The sequence below is a fragment of the Phalacrocorax aristotelis genome, chromosome 1, assembly GCF_949628215.1.
Source record: "Phalacrocorax aristotelis chromosome 1, bGulAri2.1, whole genome shotgun sequence".
Lineage (NCBI taxonomy): Eukaryota > Metazoa > Chordata > Aves > Suliformes > Phalacrocoracidae > Phalacrocorax > Phalacrocorax aristotelis.
The window spans coordinates 29,765,503-29,785,937 of NC_134276.1; the positions used below are offsets into that span (position 1 = coordinate 29,765,503).

At 43.1% G+C, this 20,435-nt stretch overlaps 1 protein-coding gene across 7 annotated transcripts; it reads right to left on the bottom strand.

Moving 5' to 3' along the window:
- Positions 1-270: 270 nt before the first annotated feature.
- Positions 271-20,282, bottom strand: LOC142053843 (phosphatidylinositol 3,4,5-trisphosphate 3-phosphatase TPTE2-like). Of its 7 annotated transcripts, none has more exons than XM_075086094.1 (19): positions 20,122-20,282; positions 19,226-19,294; positions 17,150-17,227; positions 14,839-14,886; positions 13,979-14,137; positions 13,461-13,580; positions 10,615-10,714; positions 9,725-9,788; positions 9,133-9,197; positions 8,520-8,580; positions 7,530-7,611; positions 7,363-7,451; positions 5,987-6,048; positions 4,972-5,052; positions 3,811-3,916; positions 3,062-3,159; positions 2,582-2,677; positions 2,035-2,105; positions 271-547 (listed from the first exon to the last, which is right to left on the bottom strand). In XM_075086094.1, exons 2-19 carry the CDS (start codon positions 19,273-19,275, stop codon positions 445-447), a joined length of 1,533 nt encoding a protein of 510 aa, XP_074942195.1. In that variant the 5' UTR covers positions 19,276-19,294; positions 20,122-20,282; the 3' UTR covers positions 271-444. The 7 variants fall into 7 exon arrangements, with proteins under 7 accessions (XP_074942195.1, XP_074942176.1, XP_074942143.1 ...); XM_075086075.1 differs by having other exon boundaries at positions 19,226-19,291; positions 20,122-20,223; XM_075086042.1 differs by having other exon boundaries at positions 19,226-19,299; positions 20,122-20,164.
- Between the last annotated feature and the right edge of the window lie 153 nt (positions 20,283-20,435).

Below are 20,435 nucleotides of genomic sequence, written 5' to 3' on the forward strand. Positions count from 1 at the left end.
TGATGAGCAGTAGCTCAATACCAACACGTCTAACTCAAGAATTATCAGTTTGCCTGTGCCAGATTACTATTCCTCCTCCAAATTCCTATATTCTGCTGACCTGTGGAAAACCCTGGTTCTGAAAGGTGTCAGATTTTTCCCCTCAGGTTAATGCTCTTGCTTAAAAACAGACAATTGTCTTAGATTAATGAACTACAGATTACCTGTATGTAGAGACTTCTAAGCTCCAACAGCTCATTAACATGACAGTCAGCTGACACTAAGTAACTCTTCAGATTATTTGCTCTGCACAACAGAACTCCATGTAAGTTTATTTGAGAAGCTGTATGTACACAGAAATACATTAAGTGCATCAAAATGAGACTGCTTCACTTTAGACTGAAGCAGCAAGACATTCTCCAGGAAGAGATGAATTTTACATGTTTCCCTTCTTTCAGCTTTCCCTTATGGTTCAGTAAAGTTCACCTCCACAGCAAATGTTTCACTATAGACTTTCCACGTTTTAGACTTGTGAGGGTTATCCAGCTCATTCCTGGGAAGGTAGAGTCTGAAAGACAAAATTCAGTAGCGTATCTTACAACTTAAGACATGCTTTTCCTTTCAGCCAGCCAAGAGAACTTCAAGCTCAGCCCTGGAATATCCAATACAGCCCCAGATCTTGAATTCAGACATCAGTCATGCCTGCACAGGGCTTTGGATCTGAAGTAGTCTGAGAAACATACAGTCAACCTGATAGGTTTGTGGTTTTCAGGTTTGGTTCCCGCACCCAGCCACATCCCCACAATGCAAGAGTGTTACAGTAAAACTACTGTTACTTTCAACTCAAGGCCTCCTGATGGGATGCAAGTGGCAGGATTTAATAACTGACCTTCCTAATGGCAAGAATTTGACTCAGTACTCAGTCGAGCTCAGACATGTTCTCTACTTTTAATGCCTGTCAAATTAACATCTAATTATCACTTAATAGCACTTGCTATCAGCTGTGGCTGAATTGGAGGCACAGATGTAGGAGCAGTGCCTTAGCAGCTATTTCACTTCTGATTAGACTTAGTCCACCTGAGGTCTACCAGACTCCTCTGGGCAGAAAGGGAGATAGTCTCCCCTAAATTGTGTTTAAGAGAAGGTCTGGTGGTGCATCCTCCCTAGCCCTGGAGGAAACAAAGCACTTGGGTGAAACTTTTGAGTGGCACTGTTGCAGGGCTATCAGACAGCAGGCATACATTTCTCCTGGCACTGGTTTGTCTGCACCTAGACTGCAAGGTGCATTGCTGGCTCAGCATATTAAGCTTAGTTATGAACACACTCATGGCTACCTCTCCACATGCTCTACAGAGATCAATTAAGTAAGGAAACAATTTATTATCCCAGTCATGGAGAGAACAGTAATTATCTCATATGTCAAGTTCGCTGTTCCTCTATCTAAATCTGTCAAGCTTGGTAGACAGAAGAGAAGGAGCTCCTGTCTCTGCATTCCTGCATCACTACCCTAGTGAGGGAGTCAAGCCCAGCTATTGCTGACTGGAGCTCTACCAGGACTTCTAGTCTCAACAACAAATGACAGTAATTTCTAACTTTAACAGAAGCGTGAGAAGCAATAAGTTAAAGAGACTTTCTTCAGGATGCCAAGCATCAGTACCTCTAACTCTGGTCTTCAAGTTTGTCTACAAAGCTGCTGAATGAGTTTCAGCCTCTGTCGGCCATGCTAAAGGATGGCAGAGTTGCCTTAGGTTTGAATAGTTAGCATTACCTTTTTGAGTTCAAGTTCATTAAAAATTGTGCTGAGTGCTGAGGAATGAGTCCAATGGGTTAAGTTGGTTAAGATAAAAAGCTCGCATAAATTTAAAACACTTGGCACAGTGCAAGCAAGCACGTGCCAACTGCCTGCTCACAAGTTAATTGAGAGTCAGAGACCAGCACCCACACAGAAGCTAAGATCAGCCACCTATCTCAGCTTTCAGCACCATATTTAGGAACTTTCAGCTCTGTTCAGACACCAGAGGTTAGGATCTGAAGGCAGTCGCTATGATCACTTACCTGTTATTTTCAATGAAGGAAGTGTTGAACCAAAAGAAGAATGGGCAGGCATCATAGCCTTTTGGGAGATCCTAAACAAAGACAGACCTTGTTTAAGGACTCATTTTTTTGCAGAGCAAGAGTATCCCCTTGTCCTCAGTAGTTTGGTTTACAAAGCTACAGTGCCAGACTCGGCACACCTGAAGAGCCCAGATCACACCCAGATCAGTATTTTCACTGAAGTTAATACAAAGTGACCTAGTCCTGAAATAAGTTTGAGTAAGAGACCCCTATTAGAAGCAGCAGGTACTCAACTAAGATGTCTTCATTGTACTGTATGACCAGCCAGATGCCTCCCCTGCCTGCACAGGCTGCTGTAGCAACATTTGCTGCATCACTTGCTGCACAGAGGTGGAACAAATGCTGCTACGGCGGGGCTACTCCACACAGCAGGAGTCACTGGGGAGGAATGCAGATTCCGCCTCACACAGCACAGCCAGCCCGAGGCTGCTGTTTGCACTGCAGCCACTCCCCATACTCAAGTGAGGGTCTCTGCTGTTATACTTACAGAATGTGATTCAAATCTGACTTTCACATCACCGCTTATAACAGGGCTGTCTTCCAAGCCAATGACTACAGAGTCACTTTCAGAATCAAAAAAGAGCTGCATAAACAGAATAAAGTATTACTTTTATGAAAAGTTACTGCAGAGAGACGAGGGACCAATTCATAACATCACCTAGCTATGCATTCATGGTATACAAATACAATAGCAGTGCTAGAATAATAGCCAACAATTTAAGCTACTCATGTCAGAGTGTGCTATTGCATTCGATTGATTTCTAGGGCAATCTTTCACTATCTTACCACTACTTTTCCTGTGGTTTAGCAGAGCTCAGCTTTTTTCATTCTCTCAGAACTATCTAAATAAATAGTTGCTGTAAATTCTATGTCTAATATTCAACTTTTACAGAAAGACACTTTTGACCTATAAGCTAGCTTTCAGCTTCTATGATTAAAAATCAACATGATTTCATAGTACTCTCACCTTGCAGTTTCCTTGTCTGGCACATACACATTCTAGTACCACTTGCTTCCTCACTATTATCTGCACCTTCATATCAGTTCCATCACCTTTCCCAACTCCTAGGAAGAAAGGGTTGCATTACATCATAGTACATACATTAGCTAGAAACACATATGGTCATGAAAAACAAGTACAATCCTATTCAAAAGTGCTTCCTCTCCAGAACGCCTTGCTATAGACTTCAGAGAACTCAAATCCTAAAGTCAGGTCAATATTCAGTGGTTGAAAGCTCTATTTTGAAGTAGCAGTGAACCCTATTAGTGGAGAAGGAAGAGGCTAATGTAGAGCCTAGTTCCACTGGCTGAACAGGAACAGGAGTTTGAAGTCCCCTTGAACAAGCCGTGCTGAACTTCCAGCCTTTTATCAAAATTACCAGTACATATGTACAGGAACAGGCGTGTATATTAAGCTGAGAAACACTAGCGGATCCAGCTCCACATGTAGAGTTAGCCTCCTTGAAAAGTGATTCCCCTCCCAAAACAGAGCAGGTAGTATGTGAGCCACCATTTGACCAGGCACCCAGAAAGTCACAGAACACGGGGCAACTGCACTCCAAAATGCTCTTCATTGTATTGCAACTGTTCCATTTGAATTCTCAAATCCTAGTAAATCTACATTCCTATCATGGGCTTAGCAAGACAGATAGATTGGCTGCCTATACTAGGACACCATTACCAGATAGAAGAATGCCCAAATTCAAGAGTTCTTACCATGTATAGAGTGGATTTTGAGGTTTTTTATTTTGAGTTGTCTCTCTGGTGGGAGTTTCAAGTTATACTTGTTTTTCAGGATCTCATAATACCCAACATACCTACTCTGTAATGCAAAAAAACCCAGAAATGTTATGCAGTTCCTGTACCCCACACAAACTAATTCTAGGGAGAAGCAGGATTAAATAGAACTAAGACCTTGGCATAGACAATCTAAATCCAAAGCTAAGAAGAAAGTAGCCATTTGTTCTCTTTCCCCATCCCAGTTCAAACAATCCTCAAGACAAATTCAACACCTACATTTTTAATCAGTATTTAAACTTCATGTTCCAAGAGGAATTCTGTACTTTTGAGTTCAGCAAGGTGAGGAGCTTTTATATTATAACTTTAAGGGGCAAAGTGTTTAAATATACAGAGACACTCACTTCACAGAAGCACGTTCTGAAGGACAGCTGTACTTCCATTCTATTTTATATCAGCAACTAAAGCACCTTTGTCACCAGCTTCATCTCACACCTCTGAATCTCACAGTACACAGTGAATCAAAATGAGCAAAGACCCAAACTGTGGCCTGAGGCAGTAACTTGTTTTGCATTTACTTGCTAATGCGGTCTCTAGGGGATGCATTCCTCTACCCAGACACATCAGTGCCATAGCCCTCCCCAGGCCAAGCTGCAGGCTTCAGTGCATCCTTAATAATCAGCTCAATTGTCCTATAGGGTCATGCTCCTGAGAAGGTGGGCAAACACTGCAACAGGTTGCCCAGAGAGGTTGTGGAGTCTCCATCTGTGGAGATATTCTAGACCTGACTGGACAGGGCCCTAGGCAACCTGCTCTAGCTCACCCTGCTAGAACTGCTCACCCTGCTGGACTGAAAGCTCTCCTAATAACTCTGTTATCTTAGATACCATAATTCAGATTTCATTATATTATACGGAGAAAGGCATAAGGAATGTGCTTGGACAAAGGGGAGGGGGGAAGACGCAGTGCAACTCTACCAGTTGACAGTCTTCTAACCCTTAAAGAAAGGATACAGAAAGTTCAGGAGTTAAGCATTAATAGGAACCTACATCTCAGAAACAAGGCAGGGGAGGAGAGATAGTGTGAGCACTGAAGGTTAGTATTGGTCTGGCTACTGTTACTAGCCCTGCTCAAGCTTACCTGGGATGGAGTTTCAACTCCTTGAAACTTGGTACTTGTGCTTCTATCAGTTCTTCGCTCCCCAAAGTAGTCCAAACTTTCCTGTGTAGCAAGATAATTTCAAGGATTAAGATACTCATCCCACCACCATTCCCCTGCCTGAGAAGTAGACAGTAAACTAGAATTACACTAGTCAATTCCAATAAGGGAATGCAAATGAAAAGATACAATAGTTGTTTTGTTACCCTCTAAAGGAGGCTTTTTAACTAGAAGTACTAATTAGGAATTCAGATACATTAAGTCTCATCCATGAAAGAGGGCTAATAAAGCTCATTGTATGAGGAGAGCAATATGCTTTTTAAGAAGTTGCTTTAGAACCATCCCTATTTCTCAAGTAGTCTGTGGCAGATCAAGCTGAACATCAGTTCAGATGTTCAAAAAGTAAAGTCAGAAAAACCAAGTGATTAAACGGATACAAACTCTGGCCAGACTACCTTGAGTGACCTGGGCCTTCTGTAACCTAGGTCTCCAGATTGATATATTAAAGCAGCACATACATCTGTCCTGGCTGGGACTTGCTGATCTTTCCCCAGAAGGGCTTCTTGCTGTAATGCTGGCAGTCAAGACAAGACAGTTCTTGATGCCTCACACTACTTGGAGGGAGGCTGGGGGGAGAACTGCATATAAACCATGACATTATCTTTAGTAGATCATGCCCAGAAGCCATGTACAGTTTAAGGAAGTTGTTGCTCAAGATCTTAGGTCTATTATGCCTCCAAAAAAATAAAAGTGCTTCAAAGTTGGTATCCTGTTAAATTCTACTTTCCCAGTTCTTCTGATGAAGACTATCCTTGATCAGGAAGAGAATCTACATAGTAGCAAGATTTGCAAGAACTTTTGTAAAACAGATTGCTCACAGTATCCTTTTTCCAGTATAGACTTTTTGCAGAGTATTAGTGCATTTCACCAATTAAGTAGGTTCTAAAGGGACATTTTGAATGTTAGAAGAATCAAAAAAATAAACACCATTTTTTACCTTTGCACTCTCAAACTGGTCGCTGTCTATGAGCCAGGTACAGACCATAGTTCCAGTCCTGCCTGTATTAGAAGTAAGAGACAGGTTGAACTACAGGACTTCAAAGGTATTTGGGATTATTTTTGTGAAGATGAAGTTATAATTTTTGAAATACAAGAGATAATAGGAGATATAGAGGCACTTGACTACTCTAGTGCCACTTTTCTGGGCAGAATGAGTTGAAGACAAGATACAGCAGTTTGTTGACTTGCTCCTTGAAAGCACTCCCCACATTCCTTTGCAGTATTCCTAGAGATACTTAGGAAGCTGGCCAGCATCTGCAACTCCATTTAGCAGCAGACAGAGCCAAGTACACACTACTGAATTAGGTTACAGACTGGCACTTACTTGCCAGTGCTCTAAGCCTCAGCGTTGCTTCTCTGCTCCAACTTCCCCCCACCCCAACCCTACTAAGGAGGCATGACAACTGCTAGCACAAAGACTCTAATGTAGTCTCAAGCTTTGAATTTAAGTCTCAGAGGTCAAGTCACCCCTCCCTACGCTTGCTCTTCAAGCTGAATTTGGCCTGCAGGTAGTTTCAATATTCAGTTTTGCAAAACCTTTTAATTAAGCTATGGTTCCAAGTGGGGGGGGAAAAGGGGGGGAAGAGCCTTCTTTATGTTGAGTAACCACCTGGTCTAAGCCAAATATTTGCAGTACAGACAGCAGGCAGCTAAAGATGTGGCAGATGTTTGCAGGGAAGTTTGGCTTATTTGCACAGCTACCTATGCACTTCAACAGCTCCTGCACTGTTATAGGTTGCAGATAGCACCCACAGGTTAGTTTATGTGCAGTAGCTCTGACTAGCCTGTTCCCATAAGACTACCTTGTACTCTATCACATAATATCTTGCATATCTTGATTTAAGATCCAGCAGTATCTACAACATTTCACCCACACACACACCCCCAAGAAATTAAAAAGCTTGAGATATATTAAGTGCAGAATATTCAGTGTGGGTTACTGGCTGCCAGGGAGCCAAAGCAGCAGCTTCTTGCTTTTGATAGAAGCAGTTTCAGTAGCTCCCTATCCCCAGCCTCTCCTGGGAGACTGCTGCCCCAGCAGACAGAACAGCAGGAAATTACTGAAGACAATTTCAAGACATCAGATGCCAACTCAGATTAAGAACCAACTTGGGCTACCTAGAAATGGGGTTGTGTAATACCAAACACACAGCACTATACTGTTGCTAGTCATCACAGTGCCTGCAGAATTTGTCAAGTTACACTCTGAACCTATCTCATGCTATGTCTTAAGACCATACTTACATCAAAGAAGCCATGATAAGAATAACATGTAATTTGTAGCATGCGCAGATTACACGTGAGAAGTCCTACCTTTGCCTCCTTTACAATGAATTGCTATGATGTTCTTTTCATCTTGACTCATCCATTCCCGGACACTGGCAGTGAATTTCAGCATGTCCCTAGATAAGAGGAAAATTAATTATCAAAGCAAATGCCCACATAGAACTGTCATGATGTACATATTTGACAAAACTCACTGCAGCGCTGGGACATTGTGGTCATCAATGAAGATCCTTTCCACCCTGTAGTGGAAGTACTTGGGGTCATAGCCTTTTTCACCTACAAGGAAAGATCTGGAGTTATGCCAGGAGAGGGAATAAGCTTGTAAAGAAAGTGGATTGTGACACACACAACTGCTAGTCTAAGCATATACTAGTGTTTAAAGTACAGTAGTAAAAAATAGACATAAGGTGGAAAAACTGAGGTAATTTGGCTAAAGCCATCCTTGCTTAGCTTCTAGTTTCACACCTCTCACGTAAGTGAAAATTCATCTCCAGGCCCAGATGGCCATTCCTTTCCATAGGGGCTATTTAGGGATGTGAAAGTTAATATTCTAATTTACTGTCAGGTCAGCCACAAAAATGACAACCTAAAAAGTAGTAAGGAGTTGCTAACACCATAGTCCTTATCTGTGATCCCTTAGCTACCCCCCTGCTGGCTAGAGAACAGTTTTACTTTTTCAGGGCTTCAGTATTGATGCTTCTATCATCATAGCTTGTCAGCTTTCAGCTCTGATGCTCTACTATGAGCAGAAACAACAGGATAGTTGTTCCTGAAGTGTTTTTCATTGTTTTAGCCACAACTAAACAGAGGAGCTTTTAACTATTTATTCACCTCATTCTTCTAAGTCTTCATTAAAAAGAGTCTTCCAACATCAACCCAAGTTTTAGCCCAGGTTTAGTTTTCCATGTCTTTAGTAAGAGTTTTGGAAAATTGAAGCAATTGTTCAACATGAGGAAGGAATTCTAAACTTCAAGGCATCCAGTATCATCTTTGCAAGCTTCAGCACAATATATTAGATTCTCAAAGTCAATAGCCACATTCAGGACAGAAAGTAGGCACACACAGAGTGTACTTTTGACAGACTTTAAATTCTTTGAGATCTAGTATTGCCAGCATCATACCTTGAAGAGATGTTTTTTCTGTTTAGCAGAATTTCAATATGGTCAGCAGCTAAACATACTTACTGCAGAGATTGTACACTTTATAGTGGTCTGTATGTTTGGTGTCCAAAAATCTTGCAACTTCCTAAAGCAACAGCAAGATAAAGTTTGGAGTAGTTAGTACTCTAGTCATTATTTTCCACTGCCACTTCATCCTGCACCTCCCAAGTGGTGTCAACAACTGCATTCATAGACAGCCCTTGGACAGCAGGCCTTTCCAGCCCAATAGGTCATGTTCTTAGCTGGAATAAAAAAAAGTACTACTGCAACTATCTTTCCTGTCCTACACATCTTTGCTTCCACAATATCAGGCAGCATAGCTCTAAAGGGCATTCATGCAGACCTTTTAAAAACCTTTGTTTAGATGAATATACAGTTCTCATCATTCTTACTAGCCTGGGACAGAACCGACTTGGTTCTCTGAAGCATTCCCAAGGAACAGGAGCATCAGAGCACCAGTGTGTGCACGCTGCAAGATACATCCCATTAGACTTTGCTAAGAGACTACAACACAAGCAGTGCTGCAGAAACCACCGTTTAGTCATTCCAATCAGCAGGACCGGGATCAATTTGACAATCCAGTCCACATGCAAATTAGTAGGAGTGTCTAGAAATTTGGTAGAAGAAAGATTTTTACCTCTATAGGGTTCCTATAGAAGGACTGCTTCCCAGAAGATGGAAATGACATTGCAATAATGCGATCTGTGGAAGAGACAGCAATCAGAAGTAATGGGGGAACCCTCCCTACATGTAGGAGCTGCATGATTGAGAACAACATAATATTAAACAGCTTATTTCTACTCTAATTATAAAAAGGCATCTACCCATTTCTGAGATGTTTTCTTCTACATTTAGTATAGCTAGAGCAGGAGAAGAATGCTTTGTGAAGCATCAGCTACCATTAAGTGTCAGTTTCCATAGAATCACAGGCAAAAATACTTGGAGTTAGTCAATAATTTCTCAGCTCTGGTTCCCTAGGCCTCAGGAGAATTTCTATCATGACATACAGAATATAAAACCTCTCCCAAAGGCTAATCCTTGAGAAAAGTGCCAGAGACAGGAATCAATATTTCAAAACCCCACAGAAAACGTACAGGCCTGGTTTGACTTCATACTTGAGTTTCATCAGACTAAAACATTGCCTGTATTTCATGTCAAGCACTTATTAACTGAGTAACTAATGTTAGCAGGACATAACATGCTGCAAAGTGTCATTTGCTTCTACAAACCAGTAACATAAGTGAGATCCAGGTCAAAGCCATCTTTCATATAACGCCTTTTGTTTTCAGAGACCTGCCAAAAAACCCAAATAGGAGTAGAGTTAGCCCTCCAAACATCAGCAAGTATTGCCTGTTACAAGGAAGAGTCAGCCATCTAGACTCTGAAGTTAAGTCATGAGTAGCAAGCCTCATTTTGCTATGGCAAAGTTCAATCACAGCATTAGCCAAGAATGTTCGTGGACATTTTTAGGTAGAAGCTCCATGCAGAACTTTTACCCTGACTTATCAAAGTTTATTCTCTAGGAAAGAATACTGCAGATTCTCTGTGGGCTGCAGGATGAATCTGTCATTGCTATTTGAGTGTTTGGGTGCTGAGGGAAGTAAGAAAAGAGTTAAGGGCAGCATAATCAAGACTGCTTATTCCAGAGCAAGAGGACATACTCAAAGCTTCAAGTATCACTTTAGTGCCTCTGATGAAAATAAGAGGAGGCATTTACAATAGATAAGCCTTCAACAGCTAGGTTATTTTGTTTTCACCTGGAATATGTAGCAGAAGCATTAAAATTCTTATCCTCCCCCATACGATGGAAAACACTATTTACCACACAAACTAGGAATTATCAATTGAGGTACATGGTGGTGTTGCAATCACTTTAATATGCTGGCCTTCCAGGTCAAGCTGCTGCTTACTCATGCAAAGTTAACAATTATTAGCTATATTGGAGGCACAGCTCTGGTACCCTGTCAGGGATACCAAACAGACATGCTGCTTAGCCAGTATGGTCAGTTGTAGACCAATAGGCCATGGGCAGTCCTGCTACTCACCAGTGATGGCTGCCTGGAGAAAGAGAGAGTTGAAAACAGTAGTCGTAGCCTAGACATAGTAAGAGGCCACTTACCATTCTCCTGGTCACCACTTCAAGCTGCTTCTTTTGTGAAGCCAGGCGAAATATCCTTATTAAGATGACAATTCTCAGAACTCGGAGGACAGTAACCATTCTAGATGAGTCATTTTCCATGAAAGGAAATGAACAAAATTAAACTTAGATACAAAGCTTAAGGCTATTTAAAAGCTGTTTCAGAGACAGTTTAAAGCTTTGTTTCATATACTGACCTAGGATTTCAGGTTGATTTTGAAGAAAGAATAATATGCTTGAAGAATACCATGGTTTTATTGAGTTTTTTTGGTGGAGTACATGTTCTGAACAGTTAACAGAAATAGGAAAACCCCTACTTTCTCAGACACGACTTTCACAGGCACCTCTTCCCAGCAAGCAAAATCCCTTAACACTACCTCTGTTATCCCCAAATTCTTGATCCCTGAAGCTTGTTCTCAGGTATACGCTTAAATATAAGCAGCCCCTGAAAAATAACTGAAGAGAAGCTAGACAGGCCACATATATCATGCCCTGATTGAGAAACCTGAGAACAGATCAGTATAAGCCCTGTGTTTAATCATTCTGCAACTTGAGCAGATTTGGTTTTAGGAACTTTGAACTGCTGTTGAACTTTGAAGCAGGCACAATACTTATGTGAGTGGTTCTACAGAAACGACTGAACAGGGCACCTGCCTTCACATACCCTTAGGGACTAGGGCAAACTAACATTCATTCCTTAAGGAGGTATGTGAGCATATACTTTTAAGGAGCACATGCACATATTTCAGGTCCTGATACACTTAGGTAAGAATCCTGGTGAATACCTACAGTAAGGGGGACAAATATTATGGAAACATTATCCTACCACCTCCGGTTGAAGACAGTCTGCTCTCCACTGATGTAGAGCTTAAAAATCAGCAAGACAAGGTTGTCCTGGAGACCCGGAGAAAAGCTTTAGGTTCCCCCCCGCAAGCTCCTTCCTAGTCCAGGATCACCCTCCTGTTTTCAAAAAGAAGTGCCTTGGAGCTAGCAGCCAAGGAGATGATGCAACACTGGAATGAGGGCTCCACAGCCACTCTCCCCAGCCTGAACCACAACTGTGAGAAGCAGCTCTTCAAGATAAACGTGGTTTGCATTCCACCCTTTAGGAAGTTAGCCAGTTCAGCACCAATACCCAGCTCACTCAGTGTCTTTTTATACGTCAGACTTCAAGGAAACAGGTAACTCATCCCAACAGACACCCACCTAGACCAGATTAGAACTGGCAACCATATCCCTCCATCAGGACACATTACTTCTATGGACTACCACTAAAGCTTCACTGTTATATATACTTTCATCCACATAAAAGCTGCTCAGATTCTAATTATTCTGAGATTTATCAGGTGCTTTAAGACTGCTGCTTGCTTCTGGAGAAAGGTTTATAATGAAAGAAAAGTGACAAACCTCAGGTAGGCTACTGGGAATTAGTTAGATTGCGTGGGTACTACTGGTGGAAAGACCATCTCATCAAGATTTGGGATTTGGCCAAGTCTGAGGTATCATCTAGTGCCAAGTAGTAATATTTTGGTCAGAGCGAGACTGAAGAGCCCTTAACAAGCCTTATAGAGGGCCTCAAGAGTTGCATGAGTGAGATGGTAGGTCCCAGCTGAGTATCTTCTGAGATCAGTGAGAACTCCTTTTTACGTGACTCAAAAGCCTATGCTAAATCGCCATCAACTTGGAACTTGCACACACTGATCTACAATAGGATGGGTCAGTGCAAGATCAGGCCTTCTGCTAACATAAAGACATCAAGACAGCAGTGCAGATTACCCTGTTACAGTGCTATTTCTCCTGCCTTTAACTGGATGCTGCCATAAGATGAAAGCTGCTTTAGAAAAAATGTGGCCAGAGAGGAGAAATAACCTTTAAGCTCAGATTCCTGTTCAGAAAGACCTACAAGGAAACAGCCTTTTATGATTCTGAGGCTATAAAAGCCATTCCTTTGGCAGTTCTACTTTTTGAAACCGTTTGATTTTAGCTGGCATTTGAAGAAACAACTAGTACTTCCAGACGTTTGTCCAGCTTGGGATTCTTCAATAACTAGACTTTGAGCTGGTTTCTTCTGGAATAATGTTTCCCCCCCTTGTGCTCAGTAGCCAGTTGAATGGGGATGGGAGTGGGGGTTTTTTTGGTTTTTTTTTTTTAAAGAGCACTCAACTACTTTGCCTGGGTGATGCAAGCAAGTTTCACTAATTCAAACCTAGTGAAAATAAGCTAATCTTTGAGTTGTAGTTCTGTCCCCATCAAGAATGGATTCCTCTCACACATTATCATCTGATCAAGCTACAGAAGTAGGATGGAAACAGACTTGAATTAACTTATGCACATGAACAGCATGTTTCCCCTCCCCAGGGCATGGCTGAAAAATCCAACATTGTTACAATGGGACTTTTGGGACAGCAAGGTGGAGGAAACAAGACAGTGGAGCAACTATTTTATCTCAGGAGCCATTAGATGGAGATCCTCCCTCAGTTGTCTGTTCAATTTGCTATTATAATCCAACTCTTCTTTCTGACCTTCTTCAGACTCTCCTCCCCATCAGGGCTGCTGCACAGCTTCTCCCAGAAATGCTTGAGTCAGAGTGTTTGATGGCCTTACTATTCACTGATATGTTTAGATCATCTCTACCTTTGAAACAAGGACAGTGTAACTGTAGACCAAAGTTAGGTGTCTATCCTTCATTCCTCTGTACCATGAAATACTATCACAGCCATATTTATGATCTAGTATGCATACATCTAGCTTAAAGGTGCCCAAGAAAATTCTCAGAATACTATCAAGAAAAGAGAGGTCACATTTAACAGCTGCTGTACCATTCTTACCTTGGTATCTGATCTGCTGCAGCAAGGTCTGAGAAGGAGTACGTCAGGTTAATTGACAGAGTGCCCACCACTATGAATGCATCCAAAATATTCAGTTTGGACCGGAAATAGTTCCTGAAGCTGAAACAAAGGAGAGTTTTAGATAGACACCCACACAGACAGCAAAGACTGAAACACATCTTCAAGAAGAAAATCACCTACACAGAACTATGGCTAGAGACAAGCCGTCCTGAAGTAGCTCTTAATACTAAGCACTGAAGAATCACTAAGAAAATAATCTTACACCTGGTCTACACACAAGTCACAACAAAGCCAATGCAGTTTCCAAGTGCTCACTTATACCAAAAAGCACTTTACAGATTACTCTATAGAAAGGTAACAGCCAATATACAACCAAGAAAAGATGACCAGAAAATTAGCCTACAGGGCATCCGTGTTCATAGTCCAAGCTTGAGGTATTGCTTCCTTGCTAGCCTTGAGGGCTTGCCACATTGACTTAACTTTTGCCCATGTCTTACCCTTCAACAAACACCCTCAGGAGAACATCAATGAGGAAGAAGAGTGCTATTGCCAGGGAAACACCTTCAAGAATCTCTCTAACACCCTTCTTCTCACTGATAGCCAGATCCATAATCACGACTATAATGTCCACAATGATAAGTACAACTCCAAATACCCTGCAAAAAGAAAAATACAACTTGAGAGGTAAGAATGAATTGCTGACATTTATCGATTGAAGAGCGCAAGCCCTGATTTTTGTTTTAAACTGTTCCAGCAAGAGTGTGTTCTCTTATATATTGAGGCCTGCTTGCATAAGCAGCTGAAGGATCTGAAGTGTTCTGCACAGAGTACATCATCCATGTGGAACTGTACATTTACCTCAGACTCAGCTGTAGTTATTAGCCAATAATTCCATAGCTACCTAGAAGCAGCGCAAACCCAAATGCTTTAAGGCATACAAGAGTCAATGCTGTCTTTCAGCTTACCCATCTCCCCTCCCATTCATGACTTAATGTAGTCTCTTAAAAATAACTGTCTTTAATTGCTTACCTTGTTTCAGCACCTAAACTGCATACAACTGACCAACTGGTTGTTCAAAGACTGCCACAGCCTGCAGTAAGTCATTAAAGAGCTTTTATCCAAGTCAACGGCATTTACAGTTCTAACTTTCAGCTCTCCTTGGAGAATGTAGTCATATCCGTTTATGACTTCCTTCCCAACCAAAGTACTTTTCTCCAGTCACCCTTTCAAGGGGTGATAGGGGATGCAGTACTTTCCAGGCTGGAGTCAATGTTGTTCAAGGAATTCTCAGAGTTCTCACACCAGAAATAAGGGCTATTTCTACTTTGCCCACATCATTACAAGCATGATCCTTTACCTGAATCCAAAGGACATCACAAACGGGGAAATTTTTCTCCTAATTGCACTGCAAGAGAAGAGAATGGGCGTCAAGGCAAGTGACATTTTGCTATCGATATTAGCCACAAAAGCACTGTTATATTCTTTCAGTTTTAGAATTCTGTATAGTAGTGATTTCTTTAAGAGGAGTCTATTCAGTTGCATTCATGAAGAATATAGGTTCAGACAGTACTTGAAAGCAATACTTCGACCACTTGTTAGAAGCACTATTCATCAGGTACAGACCCTGAAGTAGTGTGGTATGTACTTATGCATAACACTATTCAGTGCCACAATTCCAGTGACACTAGAAGTCTGGCTTAATACTCAGTTATAATCTGTAAGAAGTGGGTTAGATAATAGCTATTGACCAAGAGGATAATTAAAAGATAAACACCTCTAAGGTATCTTTTTCAAGATAATAGCTTCTATCAGAGGATTTTTTTCCAGGCCTGGAAAAAGCTGCACTTGTTAATAGCTCCACTACTGCTTCTGTGCTCTTGGAGTAAAGGAAGATAAATCCCTCTTCTGCCTTTAAAAAGGAAATATTGGTTTGGTTTTCAGATTGAAGACTCGAGTGCCTTTTAGAGTTACTGAAGCTAAGTTCTTCCAATTGTGAGAGTTACCTCCAGCCCTAGCAGGGTTCCAGCTCCTGTTTTCAGTTACAGAAGATTTGTTGCCTCTTTGGTAATCTTTAAGCCAAGGCCTTTGTGTAGCTATCTTACTAGCTGAAAGTCTCTTTAAGGTACACCAAGAACTAAGGTAGAAGCAATTATCTGCAAACCCCAAGCTCTGACAGTTTGAAAAACATATTGCCAGTCTGTTAAGTAATCTTGGAATTACTTGACTACTGCAAGCACAGAGCCTTTTCTTAGACACTTAAAAGAAAACACCTTCTCCAAGTATATCACTAACAGTAGGACTTACCAAGAGTTCTGACATACTGACAAAATGTACTGGTAGATTCCTTTTGTATTGTTCATATATCTACCCTATCTTTCCTGTTACATATGGTTCCTACACTTCCCCTCTCCACCACCATTAAAGATATCACTGTTACAGGAAGTCTTTGTCAGCTCAGTAATGCTTATTGCACCCCAGTGATCTTGTCTGAGCTACTTGTTTCCTCTAGGGTAACCAGAGCATTGCATTCCACCTGGTGCATATCCTTAACACCTCAGTAACTCTGTTTAAGCCAGGCTGGGTATCTGAAGTGATGAGGAAGCATCTTGCTGGGCTTACTGAATTAGCTCATATTTCTCACTATTAAGTTCAAACTTTAAGCTCAGAAACAAGGTCTACCCAGCAAACGTCTGCATCCTTGAGCAAGGAGGAGATAAGGTTGTAGTGCCCACTTTTCCCGTGGAAGTCAAGGATGTAATAACAAGTCTTGCGTTGAAGGCATCCTAGCATATAGGGGGTTCTCCTTGCATTTAGAATGTCTAATATCTAAGGAAGCACTGCAATAATTACACTAACAGATTGTTGGTCTATGTCTTTGCCCAGTCAATCCTACCACGCGAACATACTAGGTACACCAAGACTTCAGCTTCCACAGTCTAAGGACAAGTACCTTTATTAGGTGCACTAAAGACTATATACATACCAATTTGGCCTGCTGACATCTTAAATCAGTTGAAGAGACTGGCACATTTGCTCACATACTTAAGTTAAAGCCTTTGTGAAACGGACTTGTAAATGCCAACATCTGAATTCTAGAAAGACATATTGTCACACAGAAGAACTGGGATAACAGGCTTTACCTTACTGTTCTTGGGCTACGCGAACAGAGAAGTCTATCCCCTTGTCACTTAGTTGACTAAGTATGCTGTAAGAGTTAATAGTCTGGTGACAAGAGCTATACAGTGTTAGAAAATAACTACTTCAAGAACAGAGTTAATCACTACCAAGTTCAGACAGTTTAGTCTTGTCAAGGGCATGATGCTTATCATTTGCTTCAGATACTCATTCACCTTTTTTTCTCTCCAGCATTTGTTCTGCTGTGCTCTCCTGAACTCATTTCTTTGGGGAAATTTAATCAAACTGTTTGGATTATGCATTCTCCATAATATGGTGGGCTTGTATCTAGTTCTTGGGTTGGGCTTTCATCTGTAGAGGCATAAAGAAGCTTCCTGAACTTACCTGCCTGTATTATGTACTAGAACAAATGCCAGTATCAAGTGATATACTGCACTTATCTCTACTTCGGCAAGCCATCCACCTTCTCATTTTGGCTCAAAAGTTTCCACTTTTGGGGTTAAAGGAACACATTTAGTATGTTATTAACTTACTTGGAACAGCTGTCTGGTTCGTTATCCTCATCACAACCATCATCAATCTTTACTGTGGGCTCTTCTGCTGTTGGAGAGCTAGCAAAAGAATAACATACATTACATACTGATACAGATGTCAACATTGCTACCCTTCATCGCTCCAGAGAAAAGACTGTTAACTGTCAGCTGAGAAGCAAGCAGCAGCCTGGGCCATATCACAGGCCTAGTACCAGGGGAAGAAAGGCTTCCCATACAGTGGCACAGCAGAACCCCTTGTACTTGCCAAGTACAAAGCTTGTACTGGCCAAGTTCCCATTAACAATCCAACTTTCAAAAGTTTCGTTTGGGAGGAAGGGAACAGATATTTCCAGCAATACGATAAAGAGCTTTGAAGTAGGACATCCAAGAGTCTGCTGAGGACTTAACAGTCCAGTCCAGACTCTGGAAGTGCTGGAAACACACATACGCAAAATTGCTTCAGAGTCCAAGAGACATAAATGCTATTACAGTGAACTACTTGTTCACAGAATGAATGTTTTCACCAGGAAAAGCCACAGCACAGAGATGTGTTTGTGCAGAGCAGGATACCAGACCGGAAACTGGAAGACCAGAGCAGCAGCAGCTGAGCTAGTGCTAGAACAGCATTTTTTTGGGGTAGTGGCTGCTTGCCATAACTTCCTTAAAAGGGTCTCTTTAGATAAAGTTTTTGTTCACATGATGACTTCAGAGAAAATAAAGTGTAACATCCAAATCCAGGAGTTTCTAATTCAGCCTTCTCCACAGAAATACCATGCTGCGCAATAGCACAGCCACAGCATTTGCTGTGGCTTTGCCTCTGGCACCATTGCTTCTTGGGCAGGAGCAAATAAATTCACATATTCAATATTGTTGTTTCCATACTGTTCTGAAGCAATCTAGCATGTTTGAAGCATTAGTGTAACAACTCAGAAGGTCCAAGTATTCTTCACCTTCCACAACAGAACCAAGCACTGGCACTGTTTCTGCAGTGTGGATTAAACCCCTTTTAAGCAAAAAGTTTTATGACGCATTTCTTACAGACTCAACAACCAGTACTGATGGTTCACCACCTGCACTCAGTATGAGGCTGAAAAGAGGAATGATTCCCCACCCCCTCAACAATTTTGTTATTTAAAGCTGGATTTCCAGCTCCAGCATCTCCAGACACCAGTATCCTCACTTTGTTCCTAGAGCCAAAGCAAAGCTCTAGTGATATATGGCCATTCAGCTTTGCTTCCAGGCTGTTCCTAGGGGATATTCACTTGGGAGTTTCCACTTAATGTACAGCTGAAATGCTTCACTCATTAAAGCAGGTTGCTGCTGCTACAGAAGTTTTGCTTATACTTGTGGACACATGAAGTGCACCAAATATCACCTTCTTATCCTGTACTGTGATTAAAATAAGCCAAAATAAGAATGAACAACAGTAGTGTTTTGGGTTAGGAAGCTAATCTTTAACACAAAAAGAAAACAGAAGCCAAGTCTGACTGTGCTCTCACACAAAAATTCCGTTCTAGATAACGCTTTCCTCAGAGGGAGTTTGTTTTGCTGAACATTCAGCATCTACTTGTTGTCCAAGCTGGGCCAAGCTCTCTGCTACAAGCTACATCTAGTCTTTGACTACCGGGGTGGAAGAGAAGAAAATTAAGATATACTAGAAGAACTTATTTCCTCCCCACAGGCTCTGAACTTCAGACTTGAGGCTTTTAAGGAATGCAGAACAAGAGCATCTTGCCCTACAAGAGAGCTTGATAGTGTTTCTGGAGGCTAGAAGAGAACAGGCTTTACTGCCACGAGCTTATTATACCAGGGCTGGGTGCACTGTATTTCTTAGTTAGTTCATAACTACTTGTAAGAAGTTAATCACAACAGTATATTTCTCTAAAAGGTATCACTCCTCACAGACAACAGCATTTTAAGAGAGGGGAATACAAAGACTATATGCTTTATGAACTTCAAGCACTCCATCATTATTCTCTTTATTATATTTAAAGTACTAAGAAAGCCTAGACAGGTGACCACATACAGCATACTCAAACCCCAAACCCATACGCTGTTGCAGTTCATTTCACTCACCTGTATGCTTCTGTCAGCTCTGCCCCTTGTTCATACCTCACGGTTGTCATTTTGCCTGTTGTTGCTCTGCTGGTCTTAAGAGAAGCACATCTAGTTAAAGAGATATCAGTACAAGAAACAGCAGATACCAGCATCCTACAGCAGCCTCACACGTTACCAGCAGACATTTGACAAAGCACGGCATCTATAAGCTAGGGAAAGGCAGCGCACTCAGCAGTGTGGTGAAGTTTTTTTTTTTTACTATACCTGATACACCACAGTGACAGTAAGTTTAAAATGACATCTTTACCTCACGATGAGGAGTTTCCCCCTGCTTCAAGCCGTGAAGCACACTGGAGCCCCAGCACGGCGCCCCCGGGAGGGCGCAGCCCCGCCGCTCCGGCGAAGGCAGGCGGGAAGCCCCGGCGAGCGGGTCCGAGGGCTCCGGAGCACACCGGCTCCTCCGGCGGGAGCCGCACTTCGTGCCCCTGCGCCTCCACTCCCTCACACCTGCCTCGGGCACAGCCTCACGCCCCTTCCTGGGGGCGGAACCGGATCCCACGGCGGCGGGTGCGGCCACGCCAGCAGCCGCCCCGCTCCTCGGGAGAGAGGCCCACGTCGGCGAGCCGCCGGCAGCTCGCCCTTCCTGCCGGAGGCCCCGCGGGCCGAGCACCGGCCCGGCGGCCGCCGCACGGAGCCTGCCAAGGCCGGCAGCCCGCGGGAGAGCGCTCTCTCCCCTCACCGCCCTCACCTCAGAGCGGCCGCCCATCTCCGGCCACCGGACTCAAAGTCGAGCCCGGACACCCGCCCCCACCGCTCCGCGGACTCAGCGGAAAGTTGCGTTAAAGTTCCTCAGTGCTGTTCTCCCGACCCTCCCGCCGGCCCTCGCCACGGCCGGGCTGCCAAGCCCCACTCACCCGCCGAGGCGAAGCCGAGCCGCGGACCTGGAAGACGCCTCAGCCCTCCCCCCCAGCGCCGGGCTGCGCTTAAATGGTCCGGCGGCGCCGCACGGCTGCACCTGGGCCGGGCCGGACCCCCCTCGCTGCCATGGCGACGGCCCCGCCGCCGCTCCCCACACCGCCCATCACGTCCCAGCCCGCACCGGGTGGGCCACGGGCCCGCGGCGGCCACCGGCGCCTCTCGGGGCCCGCCGGGCCGGCAGCTGGGCCAAGGCCTGCCCGTCCCCCCCACCCCGCGGCTCCCGCCGCCCCGGGCCCGCACAGGCCCGCCG

What these genes read in the sequence shown, in the direction of transcription:
- LOC142053843 (XM_075086034.1), bottom strand. An exon ending in CTGAGGGTGTTTGTTGAAGG is followed by an intron (nt 13,581 to 13,978) that starts GTAAGACATGGG and finishes CCTTTGTTTCAG; the next exon opens with CTTCAGGAACTATTTCCGGT. An exon ending in TCTATAGGAACCCTATAGAG is followed by an intron (nt 8,581 to 9,132) that starts GTAAAAATCTTT and finishes CTGTTGCTTTAG; the next exon opens with GAAGTTGCAAGATTTTTGGA.